Source organism: Athene noctua, chromosome 16 (assembly GCF_965140245.1).
Source record: "Athene noctua chromosome 16, bAthNoc1.hap1.1, whole genome shotgun sequence".
NCBI classification, from domain to species: domain Eukaryota; kingdom Metazoa; phylum Chordata; class Aves; order Strigiformes; family Strigidae; genus Athene; species Athene noctua.
This window is the reverse complement of record NC_134052.1, coordinates 6,172,422-6,185,507: the sequence shown is the minus strand read 5'-3', so window position 1 is coordinate 6,185,507 and position 13,086 is coordinate 6,172,422. Positions and strand designations below refer to the sequence as shown.

The window sequence follows — 13,086 nt, the reverse complement described above, 5'->3', positions numbered from 1 at the left end:
GGTTTATGTCATTGCATTAATATTGTAATTTAATAAAATATTTCTGGTATGTAGCTGAGGTAGCTATAGGTGGTGTAATATCAGTAGTTGTCCAAAAAAGTGCCGATGCATGTTATCCAAACAGCTGATGCAGGTGCTGCTCCACATCTTGTCAGGATTTCCGTCGTGTGTATATCAGAGATATTGACTGTGTTTTGCTTCTGGTTTTCTCTGTAGACAATAGCTCTTCATAGCAGCTTCCCACTACTTAGTGTTATTAATGTCCAGTGGTACAGTTCTGTGTTTAAAATAGATTGGACTATAAAACACTCCTAGCATTATGCATCTAAATAACACACTGTTTATAGAAACACCTACATTGATTAAATTCTTCTTGAACTGTAAGAAGCATTGTACTGCCACTTTTAAGGTGTAGAGAATATAAATCTTCACAGATAACTCTTCCAGCTGTGTTACTTTCTGACTTTTAATAGCAGCCTTGCTGGCAAACTTGACATAAACAGTGGTCAGCACAGTTTGTCTAAGAACCTCAAGTTGTGCAAACATGCAGACAGTATTTTTGAGCAATGGGAGGAGCTGTATGTGCTCTCACTTTGTTGTAGGGTTTTTGCTGTGGGTTTTGATTTTCTTTTTGAATAGTGGTAGGCAACAGGACCTCTGTGCAGCGTGCTAGCAACTGAAATAGTGGTTCTCTGCAGACTGAAGTATGAAGAAAAGTTAAGTCCAGGATCTAAGATGAATGCTTCTCCACTTTTGGTTGTCCTGAATATTTGACAAAGCTTTAATGCTAAGGCCAAGTTAATCATCTGTTAATATTTATATTCTCAGAGACACTGAAATTGGAGAAAGAGGTGTATGTGTTTAACACAGGTATTTTTGCTGTTCCTAACACTTCACTGTTAAGCACTCCTGCATTTGTGATGGTGGGGGATAGAAAGTAGGGTTGGGGTTTTTTTCTGGACAGAAGCATTGTCTTGAGGAAGATGGGAGGTATGACTAACGGAGTCCTGAATAGCATACAGGAGGCAGTATGCTTCGGGAGACAACCAAGAGACAGAGTAGCAGTAAATCACTTGATAACTATATCTCTGTCCCATACGCGTGCATTTGCATGTACAGGCAAACTGTAACCTACCTATCTCTTCCAAGAGGAAACTCACTTCCTACCGGATCAAAATAAACCCTGGAGAAAGCTTTCCTCCTGAGCAGGAATGAGGAAAACTCTATAAATGCTTAAATTCCGTAACTGCAGAAGTTTAAAACCAAATTAATTTTTACCAGCAGATTTTCAAGCTTCAGAAAAAAAAAATGTTCATTGCCACGTTGTTTTCTGTTCTCTCTAGATAAGCAAATGAGTTTCCAGGTTATGAGTAGAAAGGGTGTTAGCAAATGCTTACTTGGTTATTCACCATTTGGGGAGCTGGAGCTGTTGCCCATAGTGTGCTGGACCTGAAGACTGCATCCCTGTCCATGGGGTTGTTTCTCATTAAGATTCATCAGAACCTGAGCCAGATGATGCAATATATGAAATGTTCACTTCTTTCCAGATGCACCTTCACATCTTGCTGCCTGTGTCACTTACTATAGTTGCTGGACTAAATTAGCAATTCCTACTAATGAGGTGAAAGATGTAGGTGTCCACTGAAAATCTGTGATGGAGAAAGAAAGCTGCTATACAGTTACAATCTTTTCTGACTTTTTCTGTAAAAGAGATCCAAAAGGAGATAACCTGGTCTTAAACAGCTTTCACTACTGGGAGGACCTCCTCTTTCAGAGAGTTATCAATTAAATACACCACAGCTTTGGATGGGTGGTGGTACTTTTCTCCTTAGATGACTTCAATATCTGATATTCATTAAAAGAGATTAGTTAGGATACCTACCATTGATTTTTGACAGCCATTTAGGAGCTCCTTCTTAATAGCAGGACCTGTCAGGTATGTTCTGCTTTGATTTAGTTTTGGATAGGCCATAATTATGGGAAGTATCAATAGATATGAAGTGTTATGTGTCTTCTCTTAATGTCAGGAAATCTCAGCTTGTGTTGCCATGGGGTGAATTCATTAGTGATGGAGCACTTTTTACTCTGGTTGAATAAATTGGCATTTCTCTGCTCTGCTGCATAAAATGACTCAGTCCTGTTCATACTGTACAAATTATGTTGTCCAGCTGCTAAAGTTCATCTGTGATCTCTAAGAAATGGCCTAAAGCAAATAAAACTGCAATTCCATTTGAAATTTAATATTAATGAAGTGTTGCTTGCACATAATCATCAGACACTGTTTTGCGCATTTTAAATACATGTGCATTTTCAGTCTTAAAAGTTACATAATTCAGTCTAAAGCAGACAGAAGCTTACTGAGACTGCTGGGGACTAAGCCTGTTATGTGAGAAGTCAGTGAAAGATCTATGCTTATTTAGACCACTAAAATGAAAGATGACATTGGATATGAGAACTCCTTAAAAAAAAATTTGAAAAGGGCAAGGAGGGAAGGTGAATGCTGTAGAGGATAATGGCTTGAATGCTGAAGAGCTGAGACTTGCTCAAGAACAAGTGCATATACACTGGCTGCCCATAAACTTCAGACTGGAAATGAGGTTTATAACTCCAGGAGAACAGCAAGGACAAAGCAAACCATTTGCTTTACAATAGATCTTGATCCCTCTGTGAAAGGGACTATATAAGCTTGTATATGATAGCAAAAGACTGTGCTGCCTGTCCCAGGGGATCCTTTCTGGCATTATATCTGACTAAAGGCAGTGATAGCTCAGCTTTCTTTAAAGTTAATATGAGTGCCCTTCACTGCATCTCTGCAGCCTCCTGCTCACAGGGGTGGAACTTCCTCAGCTTGTGCAGGGGGTTTGTGACACTTCCTAGCATGAGTCAACTTAAATTTTTTTGTTTTGTTGCTCCTTGACACATCATTCTTGTAAACACAAGTGTTCTCCAGAGCTGAGGCCAGTTGCCTTTCTAAAGGTTGGAGACTCCTTAAAATCTTGTCAAATACATATACGTGTACCAAGTATCACATTTCAGTTTGATATTGCTAATGTAGTAGTTGATCGCTTCATTGTTGTTGATTTACATTACCTTCTTTGTAAATTAATTTGTAGCATGATCTTCTGACTGTTCCCAGCCACAACTCTAGCTCCAATTTTTGTGATATAAGGGAGGAAATCTCTCACCGTCGCTTCGAGAATAGGTGTTTTAAGTATTAACTGTATAAACTGACTTGAGTAAAGAGCACACAAAATGTGTTCCTGTGGTTATCTTACTCTCTCATGACAAGCTTTGTGACTATAGAATATTCACCCTAGGTAGATAATAGTAATCTCTTTCAAGAGGAAAGAATAATAAAACAAGGATTCTTCTGCTGCCAAGTTTGAGTAGAGAAGAATAGTTTTAGAGAAAAGCAGCAATTCTAGTTTCATTACTCAGCAAGCTTGTTCAGATAGCTAGAAGGACTTTGCAAATCCACTTTTCTTTTGAAGGCATCCTTTGAAGCTCATGAGCTTCTGACAGTTTTCAATTGTGAGAGCTAATTTGACAAAATCAACAAAATAAGTGCTTTGATTTCTGGGACTAGATGATACTGAATGATCTGGTTTCATGGATATTCTTTACTGCTGGAAAAAGTAAAGTAAATCTCTTGCTGATTTAATTGACTGTGCTGTTTCTTCTTTATCATTCTACTTTCTCTGCAGCATCATAAGGAAATAAAAATGGCCTGAAGGCTCTCCACACCTTCTTTATTATTGTTTGCTTGATGTAAGAAGGTCTGTATACTGCAGTCAGCCACCGACTGACCTTTCAATTCCCTCAAGTGTTTAGATATTTTTTGGGAGGGAGTACATTGTTGTTTAAGTTTTTCCTTGAAACTGAACCTTGCTGTAGCCCAACAGAGGAGAGGATCCAGTATGCTGAGGCCACTGGCTCTTGCTGATGTTGCCTTGCTGGCTTCTTGCAGTACCCTGCCTGTGTTTGTCAGGTGTCTTATGGCTTGTCTGGGCTGTTTGTGCTTTGGGTGAGGATTGTCCCAGCTTGCACAGTACCACACAGAGCTGGACTTTACTTTTCAGTACTGAAAGGGTAACACTATTACTGAAAGCAGTAGTAAGCTTAGCACGGTGCTCCTCTAAAAATCAAAATCTAGGGGGATATTTGTTCATAATTTAGAGCATTCTTTACCTTTGCACGCACCAATTTCACATTCCTTTCTGTTCTCACGCACAACTGGTGTTCTTGTACTTTTCTAAACATGACTATACCGGTCAGTGCTTGTGAGGTTTCTGCAGAGGGCTTCTCCTCTCCACCACGTGCAGGCTGTGTGACAAGCAGTCTTCCCAGTGCCTGTGGCCCTATACAGCTACCCCAAACCTGCAGTTCTGCAGTCAGCTGGACTGGCTCCATCAGAGCTGTGGTGTTCCATTTGTGTAATTAATACAGCTCCTAAAAGATGACTGCGTATCGAAATGGCAGACCGTTAATGGCTCCAGGGAGCTCTCGTGGCTCATCCTTATAAGCAACTCTTTAGGTTCTGAAATAAATGCATGGTGAAGCCTTTCTTGTCACCACAGGGTGACCTTATCATAAAAGGCTCTTCTCTGCCACAGTTGTGATCTCACTTTCTGTCAAATGTTCATATTTTAGTCTAACCCTATAAAACTAGGAAGTTAAATGCTTTTTGGCACAGACACATTTAGTGCGGTGTCATCTTTCAGCAGCATCTGCTTCTCCAAATAGCAGTGATCGATTTTTGTCTTCAGCTGCCTGTTATCAAAATCTTAAAGATATAGCAGTGTGATTCTTGTGTTGAATTAATAGCAGATCATCTTTGGAAAGATGACACTGCTGTTAAGTGCCAACATTGACAAAAAGAAATCCAGTCGCTCTGGGATGATAATTGATTTAGTGTAATGTCTGTCTCTGGGCGCATTTCTGTCGGTCTTGCTGCATACCCCTACTGAGATTATAGCAGCACCTAAAATTTCAGACATCTTAGATCTGTATTCCAGCTATTTTTTAGTTTATTTTATCTTTTCTCCATTTTTTTTGTCAGCTAGCAATCTCTATTTTAGTCAGCTTAAAAACCAAATCAACACTAAATAAAGATGCAGTGTGACACGTTGATGTGTAGAAATGTACTAAAATGATGCCTAAATGTTGCATGCATTTGAAAGGCCTAAGGTGACTGCAAGGTTAGAGGTGTCTGACAGCGGGTGTGAAGAGCGTGAGTCGAAGAGCTTGGCTTGGCAGCAGCTGCTGGAGGTCATCGGCCCCGTTCCCTGTGTGATGGCTGGGACCAAGTCAGTGGTCACACAGATCTGGCAGTGTTAGATCCGGTTGCTCAGGGCCTTGCACAGTTGCTCCAGCCCTGCTCCGTTGCACAACCACATCTGTTGTGAAAACTCTCTTCCTTATGTTCAGCTGAGTTGCCCTTGCTGGTGTTCAGACCGTTCCTCTCATCCTTTCACTGGGGAGAGTGGGACTCTGATGGCCTGCTGGGGAGGGAGACCACAGCTAGAGCCTCTCCTGCCCCCCCACGGCTGAACCTCCCCTTCCCTCCCACCCTCTCAACATGACAGAGACCCCCTGGTGTCCCGGCAGCCTTCTGCTGCAGCCCTCCAGCTTTTTGGTCACTTGTACTGGTGGAACTGAAAATCCAGTTGGACTCTTCAGTATTATAAACTGCCAACACCACTTCATGTGCTTCCTTCTTTGTTTCATTTCTGCATGGAAACAGAAGTTTTATTAAATAAAGCTTGGGTTTGGATATGCCTTTCAATAATTCAGTGATGCTACAATATGTGGTTGTTCAGTTGATATAACTAGTCATTTACAAATATTGCAGTTCTTGGTAAAATACAAGATGTGGGGAAATGAGCATGATTATTTTAAGTGACACTCTGAATTAAGGTCTGGTATGAGTGAACAGTCTTTTTTAATTTAAAAAAAAAAAAAAAAAAAAAAGGAAAAGAACTGAATAAGCCAGTGTCACCGAAGTGAAACACTTGCTTTCAAAGTCTCCTGTGCTGCAAACAATTGATTTCAAAACATAGAGTACAAGCTTGACTTCAATTTTCTCTTTTTTCCTAGGAGGCCTGAATTACTGAGACCTAGGCTAGCTGTCAGTAAGCAGTGTATAGATTAGCCTAGGTAGTTACAAACTTCTCTATTTCTAAAAAATTTGTTGGTGTTCAATATTGCCACAATTGCCCATAATAACTTACCTCCTGCTTCAAACAGGCTGGGCTGCAGCGGAATACAAGGTGTGTATTTACTTCATTCTAAATAAATGTTTTATCACTTAGCAGTAATTGGATTGCTATTGTATTTCAGTAATTATTCCCAACAGCAAATCTGTTCACTTCTCAGACGTGTTCCCTGACTGACCTTCACGCAGCCTGTCTGAAGGTGTCTTTCTTGATCTAATTCTGTACGATGAATTTTTTGGTTTTGTTTTTTAAAAAAGGGGAACTACTGCCAGGGGTAGAATAATTTGTCTTTGCTCCAGTTGTCATGGTGCAAAAGTATAAGCACTTCAGTTCATGCCTAAGCTTTTAGCTGACCCTGGAGAGGCAGCACGATGCAGTGCTTTTTCAAAATGCATCATGACATTTCAAGCTGTGTAGAACCACACTTTTCTCAGTATCACAACTCAAATATCCTGCCAAGATTTCCCATACTTTGCGGAAATTTGCTGTGTATTTAACAGGTCTGTAGACAAATAACTTCGTAAAGTATCTCATAGCTGACTGAGGAATTCATACAATTGTTTGAGGATCAGAGTCTGCCAGGGAAGTTCTGGATCAGTGGATGGCAATTTTATGTGCAAGAATAATATTCGGTGATTAAATCTTAATGGGTTTTCAGAGTAGCTAATATTTTTTTTAAGAGAAAAGCATTGCTGAATGTCCTTAGTGAGAGAACTGTCTTGTGATAGCCTGCCTTCTGTCCAGACTCTTGTAGGAGAGTCTCTGCATCATTCAGACCCCACAAACCCATCAAAGGATGGCTCCATCCCCTGTGTGCTTGGCTGAAGCTCTAAACTTTTGGTTGATTGCCTGGCTGACAGATTATATTTATTTCAAATGTATGTCATTTGACAGTGAACTTATTTCCACTGTCCAGAATTAGGCTATTCTGATGCCATTTTCTGTTAACTCTAGCCCTAATTCTGCTTTCTGAAAGCTATGGTTTCTGCATCACCTAATACATGTTGCAAGTGTGAGTAACCTACTCCAGTGCCTAGAGAATGGTGTTTTATCAGGACAAAAACATTTTACTAGGTATTGTTACAGTGCTTACTTCCATTATGCTCACAGGTTTTTGCAAAGCATTTTATCATAAAGAGCAGCACAACGGCATTAAGCTGCGAGTAGTCTTTAGCTGAGTTTGCAGCTGTCATGGTCTTGTGTTAAAGCATGTTTGCTGTGCAAGCCTGCCACTTTGTTTAGACTCTTTACAAGATATTAGGGGCACTATAACTCACAGGACAGGCCAGTTTTAAGTGTGAGTAGTCTGGGCAGCATCTGATACTGTACCAGTTTCACTACTACAGAAATCTTCCTTTGGAGATACTGAAAGTCTTTCCATCTTGACTTGCTGTGAAGTTAAATTCTGTTTTCTTCCTGTATTGGTTTTTATGTTGCCTGCACTAGGAATCATTATTTTCACTCTCTCACTTTTTCATCACTTCCTTCCCTATTGTGCTGTTGTCACCACCCTGCAGCTGAAGCTGCCTTCTGTTCCTGGAGCCCACCTCCTCTCTCTCCAAACAGCACTGGGGATCTTCCTTAATCTGGGAATTTGTGACCATGCATTTCTTCCTTCAGTGACAGAGATCTGTTTGCTGAATGGATTTATTTGTGTGTAATGGTACTTAAATCCCATGAGGAGGGATTTGGATGGTGTGATGGCTAAAGGAAGAAGGGGTACATGAATGCTCGTACCTCTGATCCCACCAACTATCCAATGTATGTGGGCACCCTATGAATGTAGTTTTACTAGCTTGTTGCTCTTAATGGGTCAGCAGCATTCTCCCTCTTCTTTTAACTTCTGCTTGTTCTAAAGAATAATTTAGACAAATGAGAATAATGTAAATCTAGTTGTGCTAAAGCTTTGTGTTCTTGGCTATATCCTTTCTTCTTCCATCAGTATGAGTGAACTCTATTGAGAATGGTGCTTGGGAGGCTTATGAGAGTTGCTTTTAAAAATCAAAGTATTAATATGTAGGGGTTATGTCTCTCTTTGTGCCCTTGCCCATTTTTTATTGCCCCAGGTTTCTTAAATGCAGTCTAGAATTGAATAGTTAATCTATATGTCTGGTTTATTCAAGTAATCCAACAAGAAAGTGTGTTTGGAGAAATCACAAAACTTACAAAAATAAAACGAGGGCAGTAAACTTGAAAACTTACTGTTTATAAAAAGAAACAAAAATGCTTTGCAAACTAATTAATCCTTCTACCCAAGAAATGTAGAACTTGATTACTTCTACCCAAGGCAAGTTATGTGATATTTTGTGTGGTAGATGTGGTCTTTGAAAGCCTTGCTTTTTTGCTATTCTATTCATAAAGATGAGTTTCTGCTTGTAAAACAACGCTGTTTAGGTTTGGAACTTTGCCTGTTTTGCAGTGTGTGCAACCTGGCTGGGATGAAAAAAGCCCAGCCTCTCTCGTTGGTAGCAGTGTAGTTCCAGCATTCAGTGCATGAGGCTCGTTTACCTAGTAGTGTGCTTTGATGGATGGATTTCGGGTCTCGAGGCCAAGGCCTCCAGCATTGCAATCACTTGTGTAGGGAGCTTTAAGTTTCCCTTCTCCAGTTTTCTCACTGTACAGTCAGTTTTATCCTTGAAGAGCTGCTGAAAAAATAGTACTTTAGCAGTACTGTGTGATTTTAGTGTGTGCTAAAAAAATAAAATCACTTTTGGGCATGATGTAGGGCAGTGTAACTGAAAATATATTTTTGAAAACAACTGGGTTTTTTTGTTTTTAATATTTCCAGGGAGAGATGAAACAATGCAGCCAGCCAAGCCATCATTCCTTGAATATTTTGAGCAGAAGGAGAAGGAGAATCAAATCAATAGCTTTGGGAAGAATGTGTCTGGCCAGACAAAAAATGCATCTGATTGGAAAGTACCACAGGATGGAGACTACGAATTTGTAAGTCTATACTTTGAATTTCAATCAATGTGACAATCTTTAAGAGTTTTAGTCAGAGCTGCTATAAGATTATTTCTTGTTTTGATGGACTAATGGAAACTTGAGGAGATTCTGATTGCTAATGCATTTGGATGGGGCATTTTGAAAAACTCATTTTCTTTAGGTATTTCTCGGTAATCATAACCAGTCATTATCTGTATACTTTCTTTGTTTAAAAGCAAACGAATGAACAAAAAAAGCCTGAGGACATGAAGGTACAAGCTATCTTGCTTTACTTCCCCATTATGTATTTAAAATGAGAAAACAGAATTCCAGATGGCAGTTGGGAAATGCAAATCCTGAATGTATAGTGTTTGTCAAAGAACAGTGTTAGAACCATTGAATTTCCTTGTTTTTTTCAAGCTTTGGCACAGGATTTTATTATATAAACAATGATCTTGTTGTCTTTTCTCTTTCAAATCCTCAATTTCTGTCTTCCTCCCTGAGGTTCATGTGCTCAGATTTTTCAGGAACTTTTCAGAAGTCCAAAGAAAGATCTATTATTCATAAATCTGATTTTTTTTTTTTTTTTTTTGTGAGGATGGAATACTGCTGGTTTGAGTTCAGAATGTCAGAAGAAGATGCATGCTCTGCCAGACACTGTTCCCTCTGCTGCATTTTCTTTCAATGATGCTTCACTGCAAGCACTTTTTGCTTTAAGTGCATTGTGCACCCTTATGATGTCTGTGTTGCCCGTGGTTCAGGTTGTCACGCTGCGTTCAGTAGTTGGTGAATGTGGAGTGAATCTCACCAAGCAGTATGGAAAGCATATCCTCTGCTCATCACGACTCGAGGATATGCTTTACTTTAAGGCTGGAGTAATAGGTGGAGCCTGTACACCTTTGTACAGATTGTGTAGACTACTGCTCTTACACGTATTTTGTTGTCTTTGCTGCTGCATCTCAAATTTTCTTATTTAGACTGAAAAGGATGGTTAGGTGAGGGGACCTGCTCATTCTCTCTCTTGTAGCCCTATGCACTATGTTATGTTTAGCCTGTAGGCTTGAAGTCGCTGTATAAACAGCCTGCAAGCAGCCTGTGTATCACAGGGTCTGGGCCAAGCACAGGATACCAGTCAAGTCAGATGCTTTGTTTATCTCATTCACCTTACAGGCTCTAACTTAATTTAATGATAAACAATTAGTTTTGAATGTGTGGTACTTCCCAGGAAAGATGGGCTGGTTTAGAATATCTTACAAGTCTTTTATAGTCTGCAGAAGATGGCCCAAGGGAAAATTTGCTGTAATTATTTCACTTTCTAATTTGGTTGATAACAAGTTTAGCAATTACCCTTATTTCCACTGAGTAGGATGTATTCCACCCTGCATGCAGTGAGCTGAAGGTGCAGGCTACACCCAGTGAGTGGCACAGGCAGCACGGAAGACACAAGGAAAGGTCGGTGTCATTCTAACAAACAGGACCTACAAGTATTTTTAGAATGTGTAACGCAACTCTTTGACATGCATGTGACCTTGTTTACTGATTTCCATTAGTACTGAAGTATTGCCATGTGCACAGATTACCAGTGCACTGGAAGCAATAAAAGCAAGCAATAAAAGCTAGCAATAAATCGGGCTTTGGGTCACCTTCATGTAGTAATTTGTAGAAATTTTGCTTCCCAGCTGTATGTATTTCTCTAGTTCAACTGTGTATGAATATACCAGCCTGTCTTGCATGCAGATTTTGTAACAGAGCTACTTTCTTTTCTGTAGGATAAGAAAAATGCTTGAAAACAACCTTAATAAATACATGCTGATATTTGTATAGCCCTTATCTGAGGGTTGGTAGCAGTAACCTCACGTGTAACGTATTTAAAAACTTAAAACTGGGTATTTTTCCCATTTGGCTTAAAACTGATCAATTTGATGTCTACCTATAGGTAAAAACTCATGTTTATTAATGCTGTGTTAATTGAAAGCATCAGTGCAATAAGCATTGTATAGAATAAGGAAAATAAAATGTGTTTGTTAGGTGTATCAGATACATCTGTCCTAGACCTGCCTGCAGCTATAACTTCTGCATTGTCAGAGTAGACGGGTTTGAGGAGACTTTGTCTGGAGAGTTTGCAGGATTCCAAGTAGAGATGAGGTCAGTGAGATGCTGGGTGAATATTAGTGCCTCCTGGGCCTTAAGAAATGATTGAAATATTACTGCTTTGTGCTACTGTAGACTAGATAAATATGCCTCTTCTGTATTCCTCTCCCTCCTATGTGACTAGCACCTGGAGTCTCCTGTCTTCCAGGGAAAAAAAAAAAGGGGGGGAGAATATTAAATTACAAAAGATTTTTGCTCTTTTCCCCTGTGGCAAACCCATTTGACCTTTTCTTGACTAACATTGTTCCTCTGAAGCAGGCAAATAAGACACTATTTATATCACAATGGCAATGTCATGTTAGATGAGGGTTAGACTGAGTCAGCCCCATCCACTACAGAGCTGAAAACCCAGAGATGAACTCCATTCCTCCTCAGCAAACGTGATGCCCTGGCTATGTCCTGGTTGTGGGCAGAGATGGTATAAACCCAGTGTATTTCCAGCAGCGTATTTCCAGTCTTGGATTTCTGAGGTAGAAGTTACTATTAACAGATTAGTCAATGCCCAGTGGTGTTAATGTTCATCCCTGCTCGTGTTTGAACAAGCATCTCTGAAGATTTAAGCCCTGCTTGATTACGGAAAAAGTTTTCAAGAACATTATGATGTATTTAACATGGGGGAGAAAAATACTAATTATGGGCAAAAATTCTTGCTTTTAGGAAGAATACAACAAACTCTAAAATGCTGCAGGGTTAGATTGTTAATGGGCAGGCTGCAATGTATGTAGAATTCCTAATTGTCGTAATCAGATCTCAAAATTTTTGTAGTTGAATTGAATTTTGCCAATGAATGTTAGTCACATACTGTTGCACAGACTTAAATTAATAATGCCAGAAGATTTGTCATACATTTTTCACTTTCATCTTTCAGTAGTACTGTAACATACGGCAAAATTAATTGTGCAGTGTTTCCTGCCCTTAGACACAACAAACCCTTTGCATATTCCTTTTTAAAAAGCCTTTTAACTGCTCTGAGTCGGTCACTGCTCCAATATCACTTGTGAGTAAAGTGGGATTTTTTAATTTTATTTTTTTTTATTCTGGTCCTGCTTGAAAGGCATTCAGTTTTGCCAAACCTATGGTAGCACATATTTGTGGATCATCCCGTCACGGGTGTTGTGTATTATATTGTCAACGAAATCTGGGATAAAATAACTTATTGACACCAATTTGATGCAGATAAGCAGACACTTCTTTATTGACGGCCAGACGTGTAGGGGAGTGCTCTCACCAACAACACGTGCCAGGCACCAGAATCATACACCTTATATAGAACTTACTCATACATATTCATTAAGTCTTCATACATAAACATACAACTTCCAAGAAATCATTAACATATTCTCCTCCTATTTCCGATTCTGCGCAGTAGAGGTTAGAAATATCTAGAAATGGGTCTGGGGTGTAAGGTGAGTAGGTGGTCCATGAGTCGGAGTCGCGATCTCCCCCTGCCGGAATTACCTTTTGCTTAAGGACACCATTTTCTTGGCAGGTACCTGCAAGCTGTTACGGTTACTTCCCTCAGTTCCCATTAATCCTGGACCTTGACAACTACTTGCATTCTTCTAGTCCTATACATGTGCTATAAATCAGTTTACAAATCACCTCATGTTTTGTTACCTAGGTTCTAACTGTTCCTACTAAACAATTATGACCAATCCCCTCAGTTTGGTATGGGGCTGTACAGGGAATTTTAGAGTAGCAGTTGGTTGCTAGATTCAAAATACAATAAATGTAAAATGATTTTTACTAAAATATCCCTTAATTCTATACTTACATTAAAATCAAACACAAT

General features: G+C 39.6%; 1 protein-coding gene across 1 annotated transcript in view; it reads left to right on the top strand.

Moving 5' to 3' along the window:
- Positions 1 to 13,086, top strand: part of STK4 (serine/threonine kinase 4) — a 48,197-nt gene that overhangs the window by 15,665 nt on the left and 19,446 nt on the right. Inside the window, exon 10 of the mRNA XM_074920040.1 lies at positions 9,004 to 9,161. Coding sequence (XP_074776141.1) covers positions 9,004 to 9,161 — 158 coding nt within the window. The remainder of the gene's footprint in view (positions 1 to 9,003; positions 9,162 to 13,086) is intronic.